The sequence below is a fragment of the Magallana gigas genome, chromosome 3, assembly GCF_963853765.1.
Source record: "Magallana gigas chromosome 3, xbMagGiga1.1, whole genome shotgun sequence".
Classification (NCBI taxonomy): Eukaryota; Metazoa; Mollusca; class Bivalvia; order Ostreida; family Ostreidae; genus Magallana; species Magallana gigas.
This window is the reverse complement of record NC_088855.1, coordinates 53,741,853-53,766,512: the sequence shown is the minus strand read 5'-3', so window position 1 is coordinate 53,766,512 and position 24,660 is coordinate 53,741,853. Positions and strand designations below refer to the sequence as shown.

At 33.7% G+C, this 24,660-nt stretch overlaps 1 protein-coding gene and 1 pseudogene across 4 annotated transcripts in view; both read right to left on the bottom strand.

Annotated features, from left to right (window-relative positions):
* Nucleotides 1-329: 329 nt before the first annotated feature.
* LOC105337461 (maestro heat-like repeat-containing protein family member 1) overlaps nt 330-24,660 on the bottom strand; it is a 76,056-nt gene continuing 51,725 nt past the window's right edge. For 2 of the 4 annotated variants that reach the window (XM_066080354.1, XM_066080355.1), the window contains exons 22-41: nt 21,718-21,840; nt 20,852-20,931; nt 20,048-20,279; nt 19,231-19,341; nt 18,332-18,458; nt 17,873-17,985; nt 17,322-17,474; nt 15,246-15,400; nt 14,784-14,940; nt 14,121-14,258; nt 13,437-13,507; nt 8,512-8,649; nt 6,862-6,982; nt 4,834-4,980; nt 4,453-4,641; nt 4,087-4,242; nt 3,869-4,003; nt 3,649-3,751; nt 2,280-2,345; nt 330-1,578 (exon numbers count right to left, since the gene is read on the bottom strand). In XM_066080354.1, coding sequence (XP_065936426.1) covers nt 1,496-1,578; nt 2,280-2,345; nt 3,649-3,751; nt 3,869-4,003; nt 4,087-4,242; nt 4,453-4,641; nt 4,834-4,980; nt 6,862-6,982; nt 8,512-8,649; nt 13,437-13,507; nt 14,121-14,258; nt 14,784-14,940; nt 15,246-15,400; nt 17,322-17,474; nt 17,873-17,985; nt 18,332-18,458; nt 19,231-19,341; nt 20,048-20,279; nt 20,852-20,931; nt 21,718-21,840 — 2,598 coding nt within the window. In that variant the 3' untranslated portion in view covers nt 330-1,495. Of the gene's footprint in view, nt 1,579-2,279; nt 2,346-3,648; nt 3,752-3,868; nt 4,004-4,086; nt 4,243-4,452; nt 4,642-4,833; nt 4,981-6,861; nt 6,983-8,511; nt 8,650-13,436; nt 13,508-14,120; nt 14,259-14,783; nt 14,941-15,245; nt 15,401-17,321; nt 17,475-17,872; nt 17,986-18,331; nt 18,459-19,230; nt 19,342-20,047; nt 20,280-20,851; nt 20,932-21,717; nt 21,841-21,887; nt 22,023-24,660 lie in introns of all 4 variants that reach the window. The other 2 variants (XM_034480369.2, XM_034480370.2) reach the window with 1 other exon arrangement.
* LOC136273269 (uncharacterized) lies at nt 8,656-9,776 on the bottom strand (annotated as a pseudogene).

Genomic DNA, 24,660 nt, shown 5'->3' with positions numbered 1-24,660 from the left:
CCTCCCTCCAATTTAAAAAATAATGATTCATGTCTGACTAGTATGAACGATACATTTCTTGCCAAATCATAAAATAATTCATTCAAATATTAGACATGCCCTGATGCCAGCATTTCAGATTAAGTAATAAAAATGGATCATTTAATGGTCCTACAATACCAAACATTACACAGTTTTACAATAACAGACTCCTATCAATAGTTTCAATACTTTGATTTCCTTGCTTGGTCATCTTTTTAAGTTCATTTCTGGAACAATAGGTGTTTTAAAAGATAAATCAATTTAATTTTTTTATTAATCTTTTGGATCAAAAATTCAAAACAAAAAAATTAAGGGAATAACATATTTATTGCATAAATTTAAAGCAAAGACTTTTACATTGGAATGGTCTTTAACAATCACTTTGGTTCATAAACAAAATTTAATAATAAAAGAAGCAGCATCCAAACCATTCATTTCACTCAAACACTGGGCCTTAGTGAATAAATAACATCATAAAAAACAACATAATCATTCAGTATACATGTCATACTGATTCTCACAACTCACAGAGTGCTACAATTCTCATCACTTATATGCTGTAATACATGTGTAAATTAATACTCCTCACAGTTTGATCTTGTGCCCCCTTGTGCCCACCACTTATCACCTTTCTCATTTCAACACTTCAAATTCTGGGGGACGACTAAACATAAGCAAACAAGCTACATTTAGCCAGGTCAATGTTTTTTTACCAATATACATGTATTAAAAACAAAACAAAATTGACTTGATAAACACAGAAAATGATATATTGCACATACATCCCAAAACATCTTTCAATTTGGTATCTACTGCATCATACGAGTAAGTACATAAACATATACGGACTTTCTCACTATTGTTTTCACATTCCTAAGCTTACCTGAACTTTTAAGTCAAATGTATAGGAAACCTGGGCCAAAATCTTTTTTGTAACAAAATAACAAACTGAAGAAAATCAATTAACAGAATTGAATGTGCCAAAATGTTTACCAGCATTTTAATCTTTCTAGACCGGGGGTTGAAAACGAGAATGTTGACATTTTCATCCAATCAACAAAAGAGTTTTTAAGTAAGTAAGTTTTTGCCACCCACTTATGCATGATGATTTTAAAATAGAAAAAGGCTCATTGGGCCACATTACTAAATCAAGAAACATTTCTGGATCACCCATCAAATTAAATATGTTCCTTCAAAACATTAACAAGTTTAAAAGCAATCAATTTAACAAGAAATAAGAAATACCAGTATGATACCCATTAAAAAAATCCAAAAAGTACAATAAAAAAACAAACACTGTCATTGGTCACACTGACCCTTAGATCCCCTTTCACTCTGGATTAGGTGTAACAATGATATGTGCTGAGTTTGTGTTCAGATTTTAGAATGGATTTCTTTCATGCCATGTCTCCAGGGCTCCCACAGTTTTTCCACTGTCTGTTCTGTTTGTTCACTTATGTATAAAAGATGAGCCCTAATACTGGTAGAGGAGACTCATAGCTTCCGCTGCTCGGCAGCGAACGGCAGGCGTCTGGTCCTTGAGCAACATGATTAACGCTGCAAACAACAAAAATACCAACTTACTGAATAAACAAATCTAACTTAACCCATTTTATTTAAAAAGATCAAGATTGATTCTACATCAAAGAACTATATAAGATATATGTTCATTTTTCAAGCAGTTTTTCTTTCAGGAAACATAGCGCGCATGCTTGAACAAACAAAATATTTTAATCAATGATGTACCTAGCCAAGACTAATGAGTGACAAAATTTTTTTCCTTGTTCAAGCATGCACTCTATATTTCCCATTCATAGAAAGATACGAAAAATGTAAATTATTGACTTATTTTGGTTGAATTATAGAAATAGCGTCAATTCTGACGTCATATACTGCCAGTGAGTGCAAATAAATCAAATAAATGTGAAAAATATATTTTACATCAACTCATATAAAAAATAACATATCATTTTATTGTACCCAAAACACTTTAAAAAATGGCAAACTATGGGGGCCAAATTTAACTCATATCATATATAGTTCTTTGGAAAACATTTGCTCCAATTTACCCATGCACAATGTCATGAATTCTGTACATAAGAAACTTACAGTATTGTAACTTAATTTCTGTTTTATCTAGAATATTTAAAACTTATGTCACGTATACTATAAATAAGATCTACCAGAAATTTATTATCAAACCATGTCTTGATAGATATTTGTATTCAATATGTTATGTTGTTCAGAAGTGGATGTACCTGAGCAAACATGTTCCTTGGATATTGCATTCTGCCTGGCCTCAGGTAAATTTCCCAGTAAATAACCTACAATTTAAAACATTTTCTACATTTTCTGAAAAGACAACTATGTGTAATATACCAAACATCATTCTCACAGTTTGTTAGACTGTTAAGATCAATTCTACATAAATAACAAAATGCAATGATCACATATGCTCATCAACTTTTTATCATACTTAACAGTTTGGTAAATTTGATATCTTAAAACTTTAAACATTATCAAACTGTTGGCATGTGGTCCCAAAGCTATGGTAACAGAGAGTAAAGATGGAGAAATATAACATGATATTAATCAAAACCATTTTGAATTAGGGCAACAATATGCTTTCCAGGGTAGAATATACTATGAAAAACAATTGTCAGTTTTTAAACTACAGAAAAATATGTTGAGAAATGTATATTTTGCAAGAGTTAATGTTACCATGTTTGATAAACAGGAATTTTAACAAGACTAGAAGAAGCCAATGGGCCTCATGGTCATCTAAGCAACAATAGCCTAAAAAAATCAGCATTCTGGAGCCAAACACATGTATATGGACAATGCAGAGAAACAATCGGTGATTCAGAAAACTCTGAACTGTTTGTAGAGTAGAACTAAAATTCTTGTTACTGTGAATGCTGCAGGATTATCTCCTTGCATGGTCTTGAAATGTTGTTTGAAATAGGAAAGCTTCATTCAGCTTTTATATTTTAACAACATTTCTTGACCTCGGAGGTTATTCTGCAACATTCATGAATGCTCCTACTTTATTTCTTAAGTAAACCAGTCTTACCCAGTTTATACTATATCTGTTTACAGAGATAATTTTAGTTCCATTTCATTATCCCCTTATTATTTCTTAATATAAGTGAGAAACATGAGCAATAAATATCTACATAAAATGGCATGAAGCACATCTCGAAGATTTTAAAATCTTGCTTTTATGTACACTAGATGAAACTCTGATAAAAGTTTGGTGTTCGAGATTTTATATTCTTACAATTTGATGGAAAACGGTAGAATTGCTGAATTAAGTATTTGCCTAAAATAAGGAGTCTACAGTATTCAATGAGATTGATAAGTAATCAAAATCTAGTTAATCACAACTCTTTGGAGCAATTAAATTTAAATTGAGGCAAACTCAATCACCGTAAGCATAGAAAGAAAATAAAGCAGACCAAAAATAACCCTATAAACAATTAATTTAATTTTTAACTTAGATTTCTGGTACCCCATAATTTTAATCATGCAACTTGACTGAGATTTCCTAGCATTGTTGTTACATCCTAAAAAATAACAAACTTATTGTTATGTCAATTAATTCAAAATCGTAAATATCAATCTTACCCACAAATAATGCTGCGTTACTTTTGATCTCCGGCCAAAAACTTTTGAAGAAGGAGACACAACCCATCACATAAAAGTTCACTTTGTCGGGAAAATCATCAATCTAAAATGTCCACAAATCTTCATCATTATACATATAATCCCATATCAAGGTCAAGATCATTGGAAGATAATTTTAAAGAAATTAATGAAAATGTAGGAATTCTACTTGTTCGTTTACCATTAGCTTTGCCAGGTCATTTAGGAATTCTCCATAGATAAGGTTAGCATCCTCCAGCAGATGGCGCTGAAATTTGTTGTTAATGGCCTCTGATCCCATCAGAGGACCCAACAGTCTAAGAGAAAATTTACATGCCTGAAAAAAAGAATTTAATTTCATAAGTGTCATTATTCAATTAATACTTCAAACATCATCTCCTAAAATAAACTATAACTGACCTTTTTGACCTCTATCTCAGGGTCATTGAGGTGAAGCAGAAGACTAACAAGGTTGCTATGGATTTGTTCAAGAAATGGAGCTTTGGAAGGACCATCTCCAAAGCGAGAAAGGTTTCCAAATAAAATGATTGCTTGAGCTCTCACTGCTGGCTTCTCCTGAAAGAGATTATACAGAAAAAAGTGCATTTAAATAAAAAAAATTGATCAAAATTCATTAAAAAATTTAGCTTAAAATCCTTGAGCAAATAAGCTGTTTCTAAACAAATTTTTCTTCTCAACAAAGTAAAGACATTGATGGTTAATTTGTTAAATTTTCTTAAATCTTAATTGGTCAAAATATACAGAACAGCAAATCGGAAGAATTACCTTCTCAAAACAGGGTCTGATTTTGAGAGAAACATTGATAAGGATAGCTCGAATGTGACTTTCTTCTATTTCACACAGTATCCGTGACAACCCACTCATTGCCTCAGTGGTGATGTCATCATCAGGGTCTTCCTTATCATCCATCCCTGCCATCATAGCCGACAGTACGGTGGTCGAGTACTTTTTCACCTGAGAAAAGGATTTACCGATATAAACAATGATTTTCAACTATTGTACAAAGAAAATTTCCCAATGAATGATTGATATGTTTGTCAAACATATATATTAGACCTGAGTGTATTACTGATAATTTACTTTACTTATTTCTATATAACAGAGAGATGTAAACTTTAATGTAACATTGTTGTCAACAGGTCTTACCAGTTCTGACCCTACACTGGCGATGTTCCCGAGGCCGCGTATACACAACATGCGGACCTTGTGAGATGAGTCGACCAGTCTCCCTAGCAAACTGTTCATCACCAGTTCCACCAAATCAGCATCATCCATACACTTCTGATTTATCAGCTGAAAAAATAAACTTAAACTTTTTAAATGCAGTATAACCATTAACCATAAAATAAAATAGATTTGACTTCTCAACACAAGAAGAAATCCCTAAGGTCTCAGTTTAAAAGCTTGGTGATAAATTTGCAAATTTGCAATGGTTGCTAAAATTGCTTAATCCTCTGACTTCCATTTTTATTTAAAATAAATAACATTTTTTTATCTGCAAAATTGTATGTTTCCAAGATCCTTGACCTAAATTTCTGTATACTGTAAAATCATTTAAATTTGTGGGGGTCAATTTTCATAGATTGTAATTCGTCGGGATGTAATTTTGTGGGTGCGTCAGTTTTCAGTTTCAGTAAGAAAGAATACTCCTTCTATTATTGTTTTCGTTGAGGATGTAAATTTGAGGGGAAGGGCTACCCATGAATACTACGAAAATTGAGCCACTATGAATTCTAATAATTAACAGTATACAGCTACTGCCAGTTCATGTGACATAACTACGAGATTAACAACAATGTTTTCATTGCTTAGCCATTTATTAATGAGCCAAATCTAATATAAATGGTATTTAAGAAATGAAGATAATAATTTTTCTATTGATCGGCGTATCAAAGAAAAAATTGCCCGGAAAACTTCATCAATGCACGTAGCGCATTGATAAAAAAGTTTTCCGGTCAATTTTTTCTTCGATACGTCGATCAATTGAAAAATTATTATCTTCATTTCTTATCATTTAATAAAACATTTAAAATAAAAAATGTGAAGTGTCATTGATCAAAAATGAAAATAGTGTAAATAAAGCGGCGCATATGAATACAAAACAACAACAGCAAAAATATTCAAAATGGATGCGCCTTCATCTGATGCAGAGTTATTGAGCTGAATTTAATGGATTAAACACAAATAGTGAGTTAAAATCTGAACCGACCGAATTGAAAACGAAAGGAAAATACATGCGATAGCTTGTGATATTATTCACTTTGCGGAAAACTCGTAAAAAAAACTAGTTTTTATGTGAGATTGCTGGAATATGCAACTGGACATAACCATCCAAGGAGAGGCAATCGTGGACGAAAAAAGTTGATATGTCGACAAAGAATAGTTCGTATAAGCGATTTTTGTAAACGTTGTGGTAACTAGATAGCCAGTGATGTACTAAAATGGTATATCTGCCACTTGGAATGCGCCGAAGGAGTTGATGCATTACTCATAGCTTTTCTTTGCGATGCTTACTCTGATGACCGATCATGGACGTGTGTGAATTTAAAAATTTGAACAGCAGTGTTACCGTGAAAGTGTATAGGCCTATATGTTCGTTATCATATTCCTGGAAAAGGAACAGCTAGCCTCGCTGCATGTAAATATTGATTGATCTCAAGCAGACGAAATCATGAGAAGACGCTTAATTTTCTATTTCGTAAATCAAATAATGTGTTTTGTTTATTTTTGAAGGTTAAACTTTCAAGTTCTTATGTTAATAAAGTTGTTTTTTGTTTGCTGACAATAAAACAGACACAACTTTACATTTTGTTGACAGTGTTTATGTTGGAATACCCGTTCTATAAATAGTGTTAGATTAGAACAGTTGAGAAAAGTAGATCCGGCATAAATTTTATTGATACAGGTATCAAAGAAATTTTTCGACCGATCAGAAGCGCCGATATCTCATCAAACGAATTAATATTAAATGATATTAGTATATGCCTAGTTATGCAAACGTATTAGTGACAGACAAAAATATTTTTTGACATTTATTAAAATGATATAATTGTTACTAATATTTAAAGTTCAAACATATCATTTACACAGACAAAAAGTATTTTTTGACCATAATAAATATGATATAATTGCTACCAGCTGCAGTTTTAACCAAAACAAACAAAGATATCTTACCTCGGCAAAAAATGCTGCCACCACAACTCTTTGGGGGTCGTAGAGGCTGGAGAGAGCAGAGGTGAGAGAAGCCACAATCTTAGAGATATGTGGGGCGGCCACACTGCTGGCCACAAGTGCCCTGTATGTGGAGGAAAACAGAAAATGATTGGTGGCGTAAATTTTGGAATAAATTAAAAACAATATACCCATGGTATTTTCGTACAACACAATGAGAAAAGTTTGCATTTAAATGACAAGAAAATGTAAACTGACCAAAGTTTTGTTATTAACGTTATATAAAACTAGAGGTACTGTGAGCAAGCTCACAACTGATACCCCCCGCTAAGATAAAAATCATAATGCATGTATTTTTCCAAGTATAGAAAATATTGGATGAATCTATTTCACCATCCATTTTCTATAAATAACAACTGCTCTATTTTTTTTTAAACTGTTGGTCATAAGCAATATTTGTGTGATGTAAGAACATTCAATGCTTCTCCATAAGAAAGATAAAGACCGGACATGAATTTTGCACTTTTTTTGCCAGTGACCTTGACCTTGCCCAAATGACCTTGGGTCAAGGTCATGACACACCTTTAGGTCATAAGCAATCTTTGTGTGAAGTAAGAACTACCAATAATTCTCCATAAGAAAGATATGGACCGGACACAAATTTTTGTATTTTTTCTGCCAGTGACCTTGACCTTGCCCGAATGACCTTGGGTCAAGGTCATGACACACCCTTAGGTCATAAGCAATCTTTGTGTGAAATAAGAACTTCCAATACCGGTAATTCTCCATAAGAAAGATATGGACCGGACACGAATTTTGTATTTTTTGTGCCAGTGACCTTGACCTTGCCCGAATGACCTTGGGTCAAGGTCATGACACACCCTTAGGTCATAAGCAATCTTTGTGTGAAGTTGAAACTTCCAATGTTTCTCCATAAGAAAGTTATGAACCGGACACAATTTCACAGACAGACAGACAGACGGACTTCGTTTGCGGGGGTATAATTATCATATTGGATGAAAATTAAATTCTTTCCATGTTCTTTAATTTCTTCCAATAAGCTCAGAAAATAAGAGACATTGTTTGTAGAAAAACGATGTTTTTAAAAATTATCTTCATACATACTGTTAATTTAAATTAATGAATTTAACGTCAAACAGAAAGATATACTTTGCATGTGCAACATATTGTGATGAGACAACATGCTATATAATATATTAAACAAATTTCTCAATCCGATGAAATAGTTTATAAAAACCAAAATTAAATTAATGAAAATGAATCCAATTCTTAAAATATTACTAAGTAAAAATAATGATTTGTCTTAACCAATAAAAGAGGCCTGCGAGCCTGTATGGCTACCATAGCAATTCCTTAAAAAGAATAACAGTTAACAATACTATTAGAAAGCAAACTACATCTCATGACAAAAATATGTTGCTTTTATACCAATATTTACATAAAATCAATGCTTTGCAAATTGCATTTTATTTAGAAAACTAAATGCGTTTATTATCTGTTTATATTACAATATTGTAATTGATCAGGTACCAAAGAATAACACTCCCATTACAGTAACATCTTTAATGACTGAAATTTCAACAACAATGCTGTAACTGAAACAAGTGCAAATATCAGGAATAAGGAATATACCGGGTGAGTATTGTGAAGCCTTCTGGGTAATCTTCCTCTGCCTCAAACTTTTCCCAGCATCCTTCTTCTGTCAGAATATCGAGGATGTCATTACTCTTTGTTCTTGTTAGAAAAGACCTGAAAGTCTCAATGGCTGCCCTGAAGAAGAATTTAAAGTGCACATACAAGTTTTTGAAAAATCAGTTTTCTGTTCATAGATGTACTCCCTGTATACAAATATGTCAAGTTGTTTTTAATTTTATGTCTGTCATCTTTTGAAATATCCCCTACAGGTGTTTATATAGAGAGCATATTAAAGGTGTTTATATGCAGAACGTGATACAGGTGTCTATATGAGGAACTTCATACAGGTGTTTAATTTAGATCATACAGGTGTTTATATGAAAAAAATGACACAGGTGTAATTTGGAGAGCATGTTACAGGTGTTTATATGGAGAACATGATACACTCAGGGTATTTATATGAAGGACCTGATACAGGTGTTACATGGAGAGCATGATACAGGTGTTATATGTAGAGCATGATACAGGTGTTTACATGGAGAGCATGATACAGGTGTTTACATGGAGAGCATGATACAGGTGTTATATGGAGAGTATGACACAGGTGTTTACATGGAAAGCATGATACAGGTGTTATATGGAGAGCATGATACAGGTGTTATATGGAGAGCATAATACAGGTGTTCACATGAAGCACATGATACAGGTGTTATATGGAGAGCATAATACAGGTGTTCACATGAAGTGCATGATACAGGTGTTATATGGAGAGCATGATACAGGTGTTATATGGAGAGCATGATACAGGTGTTATATGGAGAGCACAATACAGGTGTTATATGGAGAGCATGATACAGGTGTTATATGGAGAGCATGATACAGGTGTTTACATGGAGAGCATGATACAGATGTTTACATGGAGAGCATGATACAGGTGTTTATATGGAGAGTATGATAACAGGTGTTGACATGGAAAGCATGGTACAGGTGTTATATGGAGAGCATGATACAGGTGTTATATGGAGAGCATGATACAGGTGTTATATCGAAAGCATGTTACAGGTGTTATACGGAGAGCATGATACAGGTGTTACATGGAGAGCATGATACAGGTGTTATATGTAGAGCATGATACAGGTGTTTACATGGAGAGCATGATACAGGTGTTTACATGGAGAGCATGATACAGGTGTTATATGGAGAGTATGACACAGGTGTTTACATGGAAAGCATGATACAGGTGTTATATGGAGAGCATGATACAGGTGTTATATGGAGAGCATGATACAGGTGTTATATGGAAAGCATGATACAGGTGTTATATGGAGAGCATGATACAGGTGTTACATGGAAAGCATGATACAGGTGTTCTATGGAGAGCATGATACAGGTGTTTACATGGAAAGCATGATACATGTGTTTACATGGAAAGCATGATACAGGTGTTTTATGGAGAGCAAGATACAGGTGTTTACATGGAAAGCATGATACAGGTGTTTATGAGGGTTGTCCAAAAATAGCATATACAGGACACATTATTTATAATCTAGTCACTGCAATTTCATTAGACTTCTATGTTTTTTTCAATGACGCTTTGGCAAACAATACTGAAAAAATTCAAATCTGTAATTTATTTATTTTTTGAGAAAATGAATACCGTTTTTTGGGGGGATTTGGGGGGAATAGACCGGTATTTTTTTCCTCCGATGCGTGAGCCCCAGCTTATCCCCCGGGATCAGCTTATCATAGGCTCAAAGTTGAAAAAATTAAACAGCCAAATATAAAATCCACTGTTTTTATCCATTGTACTGTTGTAGCAGTTTATAATGAAGGTTGTTTTTTTTCCATCCATTTGAACTATTGTTCGATAGTTGCCCCATTGATAATTTTTGTAATGACATTATGAGTAATAAAACGTACACTACTGTACGAGGTATGTCTCTACAACCCCAATCAAAAGAATTTTTTCCCCACATTCATGTATTAACCCTGGTAACTATTATTGCGGAGTAAAAAAGAAAACGAAACCGGGTAGAATGTAATATGACAGAATTTTTGTGAATTTCTTCATGTCTGCTTTGTGGGAATCACTGGTCTTGGGTGTAGAATAAATCAAATGCTTTGTGTTTTTACAATTAATTTTCTGTTGGATAAAATAATGGTATTCTGGTGACTTTTGTATATACAAAGCATGTAGTGTACACCGTTACACTTCATTGCATGAACTGTGTTTTTAACATTACAACTTCTCTGCATAATGGCAAGTCACTATTTAATTTATCAATGGAAAAGAACACAAATTAAATATTTTATGTGTGGTATTTCGTTTTCTCATTCATAGCGATTACAGGGGATAACTCTATTTGAATATGAAACCACGTGTTGAGCTAATGGACGACATACCCCGTATTTACAAGTAGCTTGCAAAGTATAACTTGATTAAATGAAATTTAGCAATAAGGTTTTAATAAAATACAAAAGGTTTGGTAAAATATTATACTTAGTTCTATCAGGCAGAACCACGGAGGTTGGTGTTGCAATTAAATTTACACTATGTATAATTACGATATGTAACGATATACCGATGAATATGGAAGAGACCAAACAGCCACAAAACACAGATATGATTTTAAAAATTGTTTTAAATAAATATATGTTAAGCAAATTTAATAACTTTAATTACTAGTTTGACTTTCTACATCAATATTCTGAAAGTATATACTTAATACAACGACTTCCTTAATCAGTGGTCATACTTTCACTATAGTAATCATTGATTGAAAATCGGCTTATCCCCCAATTAGGCTAGTCTAAGGATTTTTCCTGAATTTTGTCTGAAAATGAGCAATTCGGCCCATGCCCCACATCGTCATATGCCCCGAAAAATACTGTAATTAGTTTTAACAAGTTTTGTCAAATGTGCGATCGAAAATTTCCAGTTTTACGTTGTTGCTAAACCCTCCACATCGTTTACGATAACATTTATGTTTTATTCGAAAATGTCATAGAAAAAATATTATCTTTGAACATGAACCATGAGTGCACATTCAACATATATTTCTAGTTTTGTTTTTTTAAAAATATTTTCTAAGTACAAACGATCTGTCGGCTCCAAACTTGCCCTGTATTACTTGTTGTCTAACGTCTGTCTTGCCGAATTGTGTCATTCAGCATTTTGACGTCCATTGATATCGTTCGGGGTTTCTTTTTTCGACTTATTGTCATCATACTTGTTCAAATATTTTAAATGTTGTTTAACTACTTATTTACAAAACGCATTTCTAATCGATTTTGTTAATTTCATTTACTTCCAAAGCCACTTAGGATTTATTTCATGGTCTATACAAAATTGTATCAGTTACTGCTGCGCCACCTTAAACGCTGACATCATCATTTTATTACGGGTTAACTTTTCAACTTCTCACAAAACATGCTATAAAATATTTAAAAGTTTTGTTATAGCCAAAACATTTTCTGAGTAAATAATAGAATTATTATCAAAATATCAATATATCTTTTATTTGAATTTTTTCATTCGAAAAGTACTTTTCCTTGCAATTTTCATTTCATTATGTTGATTTTAACTTTTTGTTTTTGACTTTGTGCCACATGTCGAATTTCTGATCAACATGCTTTTATTTCAATAATTTAATCTCAAACAATATTTTATTGTAAAACATTATTTGAATGCAAATTTCTTGAACTCTGTAGCACAAATTTCAATTTCCTTTGTCTTTGATTAACTGAATAACGCCACTTGTCTACGTTATTTTGGGACAACCCTCATACATGGAGAGCATGATACAGATATTCACATGGAGATCATGATACAGGTGTTTACATGGAGAGGATAAAACAGGTGTTTATATAGAAAGCATGATACAGCAGTAATAAAAAATCTCCTGACTACATTCTGCAATATTGCTGACAGGTTTCTTCCAATACTTACAGATCACATTTTTACAAAATTAAAGGTCATAAAAAGATTGATTTTGCTATACATGTATAACACTGGGATGAGAATTTAAAAGGGTGAGATATATACAGCAGCTTCTTTAGACGAATGATTCATAGAATGAAAAGGATGGCAATTGGTTGCAGCACTACCAATCAGCGATGACTTATTGTTTTGTGGGCATTATATATCATTTACACCTACTGAACAATTTCCTATTATGAACCAAGCCCCTGGGGCCTAACTGTCTCAAATTATTAACATCCCAAGAAAAACTATTAAATTTGCAAATAACATGATCTAGAATACACAATTTCTTAAATTTTTTACAATTAATTAATCAATACTTGTGTAACTGGTTCCCATTAATTTGATGAAGTAACCAGTTAACAGTTCCCTTCCCTAAAAATGTTATTAAAAAGCCTACAAAAGTATAAATAAATTTGCCATTCAACAACCTAATGTTGACCATTGCCTGTTATAAATTCTGTCCTTTTAAGCAACACTTACAGACTTGGTGGATATCACTTACAGACCTTGTAGATATAACTTACAGACTTGGTAGACATCACTTACACACTTGGTAGATACCAATTAGACTTGGTAGATATCACTTATAGACTTGATGGATATTGCTTACAGACTTGGTAGATATCACTTACAGACCTTGTAGATATCACTTACAGACCTTGTGATATCACTTAGACATGGTAAATATCACAGACTTGGTAGATATCACTTACAGACTTGTTATATATCACTTACAGACTTGTTAGATATCACTTAGACATGGTAAATATCACAGACTTGGTAGATATCACTTACAGACTTGTTAGATATCACTTAGACATGGTAAATATCACAGACTTGGTAGATATCACTTACAGACTTGTTATATATCACTTACAGACTTGTTAGATATCACTTAGACATGGTAAATATCACAGACTTGGTAGATATCACTTACAGACTTGGTTCAGGGCTCTTGCTGGACACAGGAGCCACTTTCTTGCCTTTTGGCTTGTCCTCTTTCTCCATCTGTAAGAAACCATATCAGTTGAAATCAATGGCTGTGTATTATAACCCCTAGTCTGATTTTATCTTTTCAGTGTGCTGAAAACTTAGATCCTGTCAAGTTGTAAGGCGTTAAGGATCAGATCAAACAATACATGTAGCAAACTCGGTCATTTTGATTTTGAGATGCCTGCCAGTACAGAGGATGTACTGGTGTACTGTTGAATCGTTTAATTTTAATTAGTTGGCACCAATTTTTATTTATTTTCTTTCATAGGTTCATGGGAATATAATTTTATGTATTAATTTGTTGAGGATGTAAAATGTTTTGGAACTACTAGTATACAGCAAGTCCTGCTAATTCTCGCTTTACACAATTTCATAGTCAACTTCAATTTATCTATCTTGTTATCAAATATATTTGGTATAAAATCTTTAAAATTCAATCTTAAATTATTATGGTTCATTTTTTTTTTTACTGAGAATTACCAGTAATAGTTTTAAAACCCTGCCAAGGTTCACATGATATTTTGTGAAATTAACATGGCAATGGATAAATGCCCATCATGTTTTCATAAATAAGTCCCTGGCATGATCAACTTTATACCCGAGCAGTAAATCTGACAAACGTACTCACCTCTTTCTGCCTGACTGGTTTCACTCCAACAGATGACCCTATTCGTAACATTAATGCCCCCATCAGTGTGTGGTAAGCTTTTAGACCCTGTTCCTCTGTCTCTTCACAATCAAAAATGATTTTTAAGGCACAAGTCACCTATAAAAAAAATGATAAAAGTGAACAAGCTCACATACCCCACGCTCCCCCATTACTTGACAGTGCTACAGATAATGTGTATACTTGACATATGACCAAAATTCTTAAAGGGTCGAAATTCCCAGGAAATGGAATCAAAATTTCCTGGTAATATGCACATCTACACATTGTGTCCTAAAAATCTACAAAGTTTCACTTCCTTAACTTTGTTGTGTGGGCCGGGGCGTAAAAAAAATGACTGGATATGAGAACAGAATTATTAATTCTGTCTGTAATGTTTCTGAATGTGTGAATATGTTGGAGATCTTGGTCTTTTGAATGATTTTTTCTACCATCAAACAAAACGGAAGTTTGATGAACTTTAACTATATATAACATGGAACAAAATGAATAATCTAACTAACTAAAAAAAGTTTTCACTATACCAAGATGTCAATTTTGAGTATAAAGTAAATTTCCTTATTTCTTAACCATCCCATCCATGTATAAATTACAACTAATCCATTACATCTTTAATGGACTTACTGCCATTGGTAGACTGGTGGCTGTGCGGACCGTCTCCTCTTCGCTGGTCCTCTCTTCATAGGGCAAGCTCTTGTGTAGTAGGTCCAACATGTGGTCAATCATGGCCGCGGTGAGCTGGGGGTCCTGACACAGGGTCTGCCAGACCTCCACCATGTCACTGCAGAGAGATCACCACACTGCAGCTCAGTTCATGTTTTAACATATCTATTGCTTTATTGTGATAGTTCTAAAAACCTAATTAACCTGTCTTCATTGACAATAGTACATGTACTAGTAAGATACTACAGTACATACCTGACAAATGTACACCTACAGTACATACCTGACAAATGTACACCTACAGTACATACCTGTCAAATGTACACCTACAGTACATACCTGACAAATGTACACCTACAGTACATACCTGTCAAATGTACACCTACAGTACATACCTGACAAATGTACACCTATAGTACATACTTGTCAAATGGCAGCTGGTAGCTGAGAAGAGTTTTGAGAACAGAACTCAGATGATGAGTGGCCAGTGTCCGTATCGAGCGCAAGGTGCCTGTCCGAGTTTGTGTGAAATCAATGCTTGCTAGTTTATTGTGAAGAGATGTAACAATGTTGTCAACCTGCAAAACAAAACCATTAAAATAAATGGATTTTTAGCATATTTTAAAAATACAAGTATGGTCAAAAATGCATATAAACTCCAGTATTTAGATCATTTGAAATTACTGTAAGTATTAATGACATATTCTTTTAAAGAAAATAAAATCAAAATATCACAACCATTTTCATCAAAAATATATTACAGTAACTTCTGCTTCAATATTTGGATCCTTCATTGTGACTCTATCGTATACTTATAGGGTTCAATGTTATGAATAAACTACTTTTCCACAGATGCTGCTTCCTTAATTCTAGCTTAATAAGAGCCTTCATTTTCTTTTAATTCTGTTTATATAACAGTAAAACAGTAAATGCTTGACAGGCAAACTTGGTACCAGTACTTTTTTATCTTTCAAGAATTAAACACAGAAATCAGCACAAATTAATGGGTTTATCTTTAAAAAAAAAATAAAAAATGGTGGTGGTAACATACCATGAATATTAATGGAATTTAAGAAGAATGAGAAATGGAGAGTGAATACCTATGATTTTTCCCTATCCATTGTTTTAGAAAGGATGTAAATAATATATAATCATGTAAACAGATGAAAAACAAGAAGTCCATGAGCAATTTTCTCAAATGACAACAACATGCAAATAAAACCCCCACCAAAATACCTTGTAAGAAATCTCATTATGTTTGAATATTTTCTAGCTATCCAATTGGATAATATCAGTCAAACCTTAAGGTGGTATGGGACACTTCCATATTGTGACGTATTGTTTATCGAAATAAACAATAAAATTAAGTGCAGTTATATAAGTAGTTTCTTTTCCAATATTGTCATCTAACAGCATAGCGCAGTGAGTTAGAGGGTTTACTACGAATCTGTAAGTCATGAGTTCAAATCCCACTGTCGGTTTTACAATTTTTACCTTTCAAAATATTTTTAAAAGCTATTTTTTGGTTAGATATTGTAAAATTTGATATTTCAATTATAATGTACTTTAATCCACATTAATATCGACAGATGTCCCATACCACCTTAAACAACTGAATATTATATTCACCTGCATGTATTAATTTCCAGGGATAATGTTAAACAATGCATTTTTTTCTAAAAACTATTAAAAATAGATTGGAAATTTTCTGGCTGCAGATCTGTAACTCTATGGTACAAAAATCGGGTTGACAGACTTAGCTACAGTTCCTCCCATACATAACTCGCAATTCACACCACATAAAAATTATGATAGGTTTGGACTGATTAACCTTATTTCCTTAATCATGTATTCTGTGAAAAAAATTCACATCATAAAATTCTTCAAACAACTTACTACTGATATCATCACTGAGTTGCCTCGGTCCCTCTTTTAAATGGTGAGGCCAGGTTTGCTAGATAAAGCCCAATGATTTGATTTTGTTAAGTTTTAAATTTTGTCAAAATTACCCCGCTTTTAACATCTATCATTTTGGGTTTTCTCCTCTCATAATCAAATTAATAAAATTCTAAAAAAATTTCAATTTCAGCTATCTGATTGATACATTAATCCCATTTGGCTATAAAATCCCATTTTAATCTGTAAGTCCCAACCTGTCAAGAACCAAACATGCTGATTTATTTAATATGTACATGTATTGGAAATAACTTGGTGGTAATGTAATGATGATATTCAATCCAAAAAAATGCCAGAAATATGAAAACAGGGAGAACAAATCGCAATGTATATTATATTTCTTTCTTTAAAGTAATAGCCAAGCCGTATTATAATACAAGTTTCCCAAGTTTTACATGGAGAGGATATTCATAATCGTATATTGTTACCATTTTCATAGGAACCTAAATAAAAAATGTTTTGTGTTACACAGAGGAAATGATGAGTCTTGGAGAGCGCTAACTTGTTTGCTTGCTCTGGTACAATAACACACGTTGGTCCTACCTGTTTCAGGATCTCGGCCCCTCGGATCTTCATCATACCGTTGAGGACCACACACGCCCCCGAGGAGCTGTGAGACTGGGGGTCAAGTAACCCCTCCTGTAGCACCTCCAGGAAGTTCTGTAGCTGGTCCGAGGGCATCTTCTTGGCAATCACCTGTAACAAGAATTTGACTACTAAACTGATGAACATATAAACGTATTGTTGGTCTGCCACTCACATCTTTGATTGATTGACACATGAAATTCAGTTATTCTCAGATTTTATGTTCAATCACAGCATCTTTGCAATTTGTCTTGTATACTGTTGAAGGTACCGGTATTGTAAATATTTATTACGAAGCAGTTTATTCTTGTTATTTATTGATATTGTATTACTGTCCCAAGTACTTGATAAAATATAATGGTACAGTTTAGTTTGAAGTGTTCTATCAAAAATATGTTGTTTAATTTTAGAGAGAAGAATTGGGCATGGACTATAAAAAGATAGACTGAGTGTAAATATTTTATCACTACCAAAATTTTATCTAAATTCAGAAGCTGTAGTTTACATACCTTGGAGAGGTCATTGATGACACTGAATAAAACACTGGGGTCACCTTTGACGAGCCTCTCTTTCAGAGTGGGCAGTGCATCAATCATCGTGTCCTTATAATCAGCTGGATGACCTGTCCAGAAACAATTTGTTGTAGCACACAGTTATAATATAATCTACAGATAGCAACAATGACCCAATTAGAACTCTTATAAAATGAATTTAATCTGGGATACAAAATTTATGTTTATTTTACAAAGGAAAGAGTGAAAATGATGATGTAAGATATCAAAATTATGTTTTAATGTTTTGGTAAAACGACCAAACAAACAAATTTCAATTATTGTTGTTGTTGCCGAGATTTTTTCCACAGACTTCCAGCTTCAGCAGTGCTAACTCTGCCTAATCAGTTTTTATTAGTCTGTGTTTATTAATTGTCTGTAACATGATGTAGGTGACATGTCTAAGAAGGAACTCACCCTCTACTCGTGAGGCGATTTTAAGAGAGACATAGATGCAGTCTACAGCAAGCTTTCGAACCTCAGCATCAGGGTCTGTACAGCGTGGAACAAGGCGGGCGATAACCGAGCTCTGATTGCTAAAGTTCTAAAAGGCCATCACAAGAACATGCAGGGGGTAAAACGTTTACTTATTAAATATCATACATCAAATATCATTTAAGTTGAAAATTACCCACGTCATACTGAGGAAAAACAGGAAATGAGACAAATACAATTATAGAGTTTTCCATGGCGTTAATTAATTAATACAATTAAGTGACAATATCAATTCATTTAATCTTTAATAATCATCCAAAGAGTTTACATGATTTTATTTTATCTTCATTACAGAAATTAAAAAACAGAACTAAGGCTGCCCAAAGTTAGTTCTATATTTAATGTCTCCTTACAATACCAAACCTATGAAGGAGAGCAACAAGATTAAAACAAACAAATTTTTTAAACAAGAGAATAGAATTTCATTCATTTTCATTAATCAAAACACAGTGAGTATTCAAGCTATTTTGTAGACTAGCTGTTTCATTTTTCAAACCTGGTCAAATATTAATCGCATCGAGGATCTGATATTAATCAATACCATGCCCTAAGCATTTTGTATACATATCTACAGATTTTAGTTCCTCTAATGAGCCTTTTTGTATGGCAATCACAATCAGAGTGACAATTATCAAGTAATCAGTATTTCATCATCACAGACTTTAAAGCCTAAACAATCGTATGGGAACTCAAACCCAAAGACAAGGCAAACAAAGCCTCGTAATCAGTAGGAAGTAATGACGGAATGATAAAGGACTAGAGGAATGGATAAGCAGATCCCTATAAATGTATACGCACATCAGAAAAGAAACATGGCTTACACTTTTGGCTGGTTCCATGTGTTCCAGCAGGAATTGAGCACACTCGAGGAATGTGTTCAGGGCTCGCTCTCGCTCATGGTCTTGGGTTGACAACAGCCATGGAACAATGTGCTACAGATCAAGCAAGTTAGAGGAGACTTTAATATTGATACACAAATCACACAGTACTAGTACAGGTCATCCCTGTAAGAACACAAACATAGGATACCATGTTTAAATAAAAGTGAAAAGACCAGAGATCAACAGATACCAATCGATGAATTGAGTAAATGGTTACTGAAGTACTTGCCTAAACTGAAGGTCCATGCAAGTATCAAATAACCAAATCATTCTTTTGGTTTTTGGGGAAAAATAAAACCATGTAAAATTTTTACTCAATAATGATTACTCAATAAAGTTAAATCAGTATTTGAGTTTGGGAGAGAAAATAAAACCATGAAAATATTCTCTCATTTTTGTTGTTATTTAATTAAATCTGTTCAACACACCATAGTACTATTATTTCGATTACCAACACCACAGTTTTGCATTAATTATCACTCTGGTCACACAGTGACATGAACAGCACACTCCTTTGTTAATGGACTATCCCATGGTATGTTTGGAATTCTAACATAGCTAGTTCATTCTATAGCATCTGCTCTGGCTCAATCTCTTACTTCAGTTAAGTACCTTAATTTAGTTATTTCAAATAGCTTGATTCACTGAAATAATATTAACCGGATCTGATTGTTAGGTGGATAACCCTATATTTAACCTGGACCTATTTCAAACAGAAAATCCATATATGCAGTACAATAACATTGTAGGCATTCACCTTAAATATGGAGTCCAGACCATCAGTTGTGAGGTCCTTTTTGAGGAGTTCCTTCAACAGGTCATGTAGCGCCTCCACTGAGGATTCCAGCAGCACCTCAACCTCAACCTCCATCTCCTCCCTCCCTTTCTTGGCCACTCCCCCACCATCTCTAGGTAGAGGATACACACATTCTGTGGCTGTCTTGATGAGGTCAAACTCTTCTGCCTCCGACAGCTTGGGATCTAGTTTTCTATCACAGAGTCAAAGTCTTTTTTCCTCAGATGAAATATTAAGTACTATGCATTTTTTGAGTACCATATGTGAACGATATTCAGGTAGAAATTAAGGGAGAGGAACGAGTACTATAGAAAAATCTCGCTTTAAAACACATTCTGGAGCAATTCCTTCCTTATCTTGCTCAGTATTTCAAGTACTCACTAATATGGGATTAAAAGAAATACGTGCACATAGAAGCCTAACTTGAAATACTGTGGAATCATTAGAATTCAAGGTGGCTCAATTTTTGTGGCATTCAATGGAAGTCCTCTCCCACGTATTTAAATCCTCCACGAAAACAATTTTAGAAACAGTTATCTTTGTTACTGAAACAGTAACCGACATATCCACGAAAGTACATCCCCGCAAATGAACAAAAAAGTCACAATCCACAAAAATTGGCCCCCACGAATTTAAATGATTCCACAGTAATCCATGAGAATACCCATCAGTTTAAAAGGTTGGTTACTTTCAGCTTTTAGTATTCTCATTATACCATGCATGCCTACAGTACCAGTATTTAATGTTTGAACAACATAAGGATACACTAACGTGGCACAAGCATTCATTGCCAGGGCTCGTGTCTCTGTGGTCAGTGAGGTCAGGCTCTCGGCCTTCATATAACTCTGAAAAGTTCACATAAAACAACACATAAACTAATCCTTGCTTTTTTTATTGTTGAAAAACATTACACTTAATTCAACCTTCACTTTATTAACATTATTCCTTTCGTAAACATATCATTTGAAAAAAAAAGCTGATATTTTCACTGAAAATTTGAAAAGATTGCACGGTTGTGGGAATTGGGATGTTGAAGTGAAAGAATCTGACATTGTTGTGAAATTAAATGACCACGAAGAAAAGCCCTCAACTATATATCTGTAGGTAAGAATGACCTATACCGGTAGATCTTTATTTTAGTAGAGCAAGACAAAGCAATGTGTGGACATGTTTTCTAGCAATTTAAGTAGACAATGCATGGGGGCTTTGTGAACTTAATAAGGGAATTAGTTGATGAGTGCTTGAGGATGGGGAGACTTGCTATCCCTCCATATAATTGTTGAGGGAATTAGCGAGTGCTTGAGAAACAGGGAGGCTTGCTATACCTTCACATGATTGTTGAAGGAATTAGTGAGTGCTTGAGGAGGGGGAGGCTTGCTATACCTTCACATGATTGTTGAGGGAATTAGTGAGTGCTTGAGAAGGGGGGAGGGGATTGCTATCCCTTCAAATGATTGTTGAGGGAATTAGTGAGTGCTTGAGGAGGGGAAAGGCTTGCTATTCCTCCATATGATTGTCGAGGGAATTAGTGAGTGCTTGAGGAGTGGGGTAGAGAGGCTCCCTATACCTCCATATGATTGTTGAGGGAATTAGTGAGTGCTTGAGGAGTGGGGTAGAGAGGCTCCCTATACCTCCATATGATTTATCAGCTCTCCCCGGGTACTGAAGTTGTACTGGGCTTTTAGATGGTCCGGATGAAGGGCCTTCCCAATGAGGTCAAGTGTCCTGATTAAGTTTGTTTTGACACTTGTATCCTATTAAAACAGGAAATAAATCATGACTTGTGTGTAAGGATTGTTACCTTCAGACAAACCAGAAACTCGTGCCTCCGAGAGAAGACAAAGTTCAGGTTTTTGACTCGCTCCGGGTGGAAAGCTTTGCCCATCAGGTCCATGCAAAGTATGACTGCTTTCCTCAGTTCAGTGCTTTGATGGGTCTGAAATCAGGTCAATGGAATACATAAACAATCTGTGCAAGCTAGACTTCTTATATATCAATATCCATCTTAAGCTTTATTTTAAATAAATATCTTAAAATCAAATCATGATTTTCATGACAAGCTTGAACAAGATGTGTGTTTATACAACATAAAAATTGTCCTGTGTCAATAATGGCATTAAACTGTATGGCATATAACTCTAATCAAATCAGTATTTTTCTATATATATATACCAGGTATATATATTCTTATGTAAAATCTGAACCCCATTATGGCCAAACCCTACCTCCTGGAATCATGATTTGAACAAACTTAAATCTACACTACCTTAAGGCCCTGTCAAACCAGGGGTTATCACAGAGTTGAAAAATTTCTGGAATTGGTGCAAGATCAAAAATGGTTTACAATATAATACCATAAATTTCAACTCCCCATTGTGGCTCCTACTCACCCCTGGGGATCATGATTTGAACAAACATGAATCTACACTACCTGAGGATGCTTCCATACAAGATTCACCTAGTTTCCTTGGCAAATGGTTTTTGAAAAGAAAAATTTTCAAAAATGCCTACAAGTTTTCAATAATTCTAAAGAACTAGGTACGGTATATGCCAAAAATGGCCCTATCTCTAAATCGAACGATATTTTACTAAAAGGTAGACATTAATATGTAACTTCATGAAATAGAAGAGTTTTGATAATTTCTTCATAATTTTTGTGTGTGCCAATGCTCAAATAGTGTGTCATTTTAGTCATGTTATAATGACGTCGCATTTAGCATCATACCATTATACACGTAAGCAATGGAATTCATATGAATCACCCCTCATAAAAGTAACTTTAAATAAGACGTTAAGTTGTGTAATGATCATTATTATATACATATAATTATTAACTTATATCTATTCACGGTAAATGAAAAGTCCAATATCTCGTGTGCTTCTGGAAAGCTCAAATTATAGTGCTCCATATATAAATCGATGTTATCACATCTGCCTTTACAATTACGTTACATCATTCTCTTTTGAAAGGGTTGATATCTTTTTTAAAAGCAATAAATATTGTAAATTATTATAGTCTTTAACAAATAAGCATAATCTGATTAATTTCCGTATTTCAATTTGCATCCAAACTAGTTTCGTTAGAATTTAGGCTCACAGTGTAGTTTCAAAATACGAAATTGGGATTTTCTTGAAAAGGTAACAACTTGTTTTTGTTATTGGGTGCTTGCGTCTTTGCATTCGCCAGCATCAACGATGAGTTTTGTTTGAGATATGCATGCCTGAAATCGTTGAGTATAAATGCATTTATGCCATAAACAATCCGCTGGTTTTTTTAATTTTGCACTTTCCAATCATATTCAGAATTTTTATGTCCCCTGAAAATATAAAGCGTCGCCGTAATCTATTTACTTAAACTTTTTTTTTTGTTTGTTTATTTTTTTTTGTTATTTCCGAAAGGCAAACAAAGTTGCGATCAGTAGTTACCGTTGATATTTCTATATAATTTAAATTAACACTTACCTGCAAAAACCATTACACATATTTTAAAAAAAGGGTTTTGGTAAAAAATTGAAAAATACATTTGCATGCAGATTTACATGTACCTAATATTTTGGGATTATTATTATATAACAAAACCTCAAAAGTCAGTAGCTGAATACTGTTTATTGTACCTTCATATTAAATACTTTAATCTGTATGGATTAAACACAGTTGATAATCCGTTCTTTTACACTCAGCGTTAGCAACACACTGTGCAACGGGTAACACAACGAATTTTTACATGCGCGTAAATTATGTGCGTACAGTTCGCTGTAGAATTTACGTCATTTCTATATAAAAGTAGAAAGATTTTCTTTAAAATTAAGACATTTAGTATAATAAAAAAAGGCCTGTTTTGGAGGGTAACAGTTGAAATTGACACCCCTCGAACACCATTGTCAACCTCCGCTTTGCGTTGACAATGGTTTATTCGGGTGTCAATTTCAACTCTTACCTTCCCAAACAGGCACTTTTTATGTTATGTTCCTAATGAAACTCGAGGAACTAATTTCTGCGTAAAATCACAAGAAGCACATATCGCTGGTTTTAAAACCTCGCTTTTATTTTTCGGACAGATGTCAACTAATTGAAACTATGATAAAAGTTTGGCGATTGTGATTTTATATTCTTGCGATTTGATTCAAAACAATTGAGTTGCGGAATGAAGTACTCACGTAAAATAAAGAATATACAGTATGTGACACAAAATGTAAGGGAAAACGGTACAACACATACTCTTGATTTATAAAAGTAGTATATTCAGTTTATTTATTCAATGAATTGACTGTATGGACCTTTAATAGCATTACCCTTTTGATAATATTTAACGTTATCAAAACTAAAGACATGATGACAGACAGTTGTTCTTTCTTCAAGAGAATGATTTAAAGTTTCGTATATCTAGAATGAGTTTAAATATTTTTTTTTCTTTATTACTTACATGTGATGTACAATTTTTACCGCGCGCCGTATACTATTTTAGGTTTCATTTGTTCCAAGAAACAAACAAACTATTTCATTAGTTTTTGATAAATGATAGTCATTTTACTCTTAAATGTCATGTAAACTTATTTTAAAGATTTTATTGTATA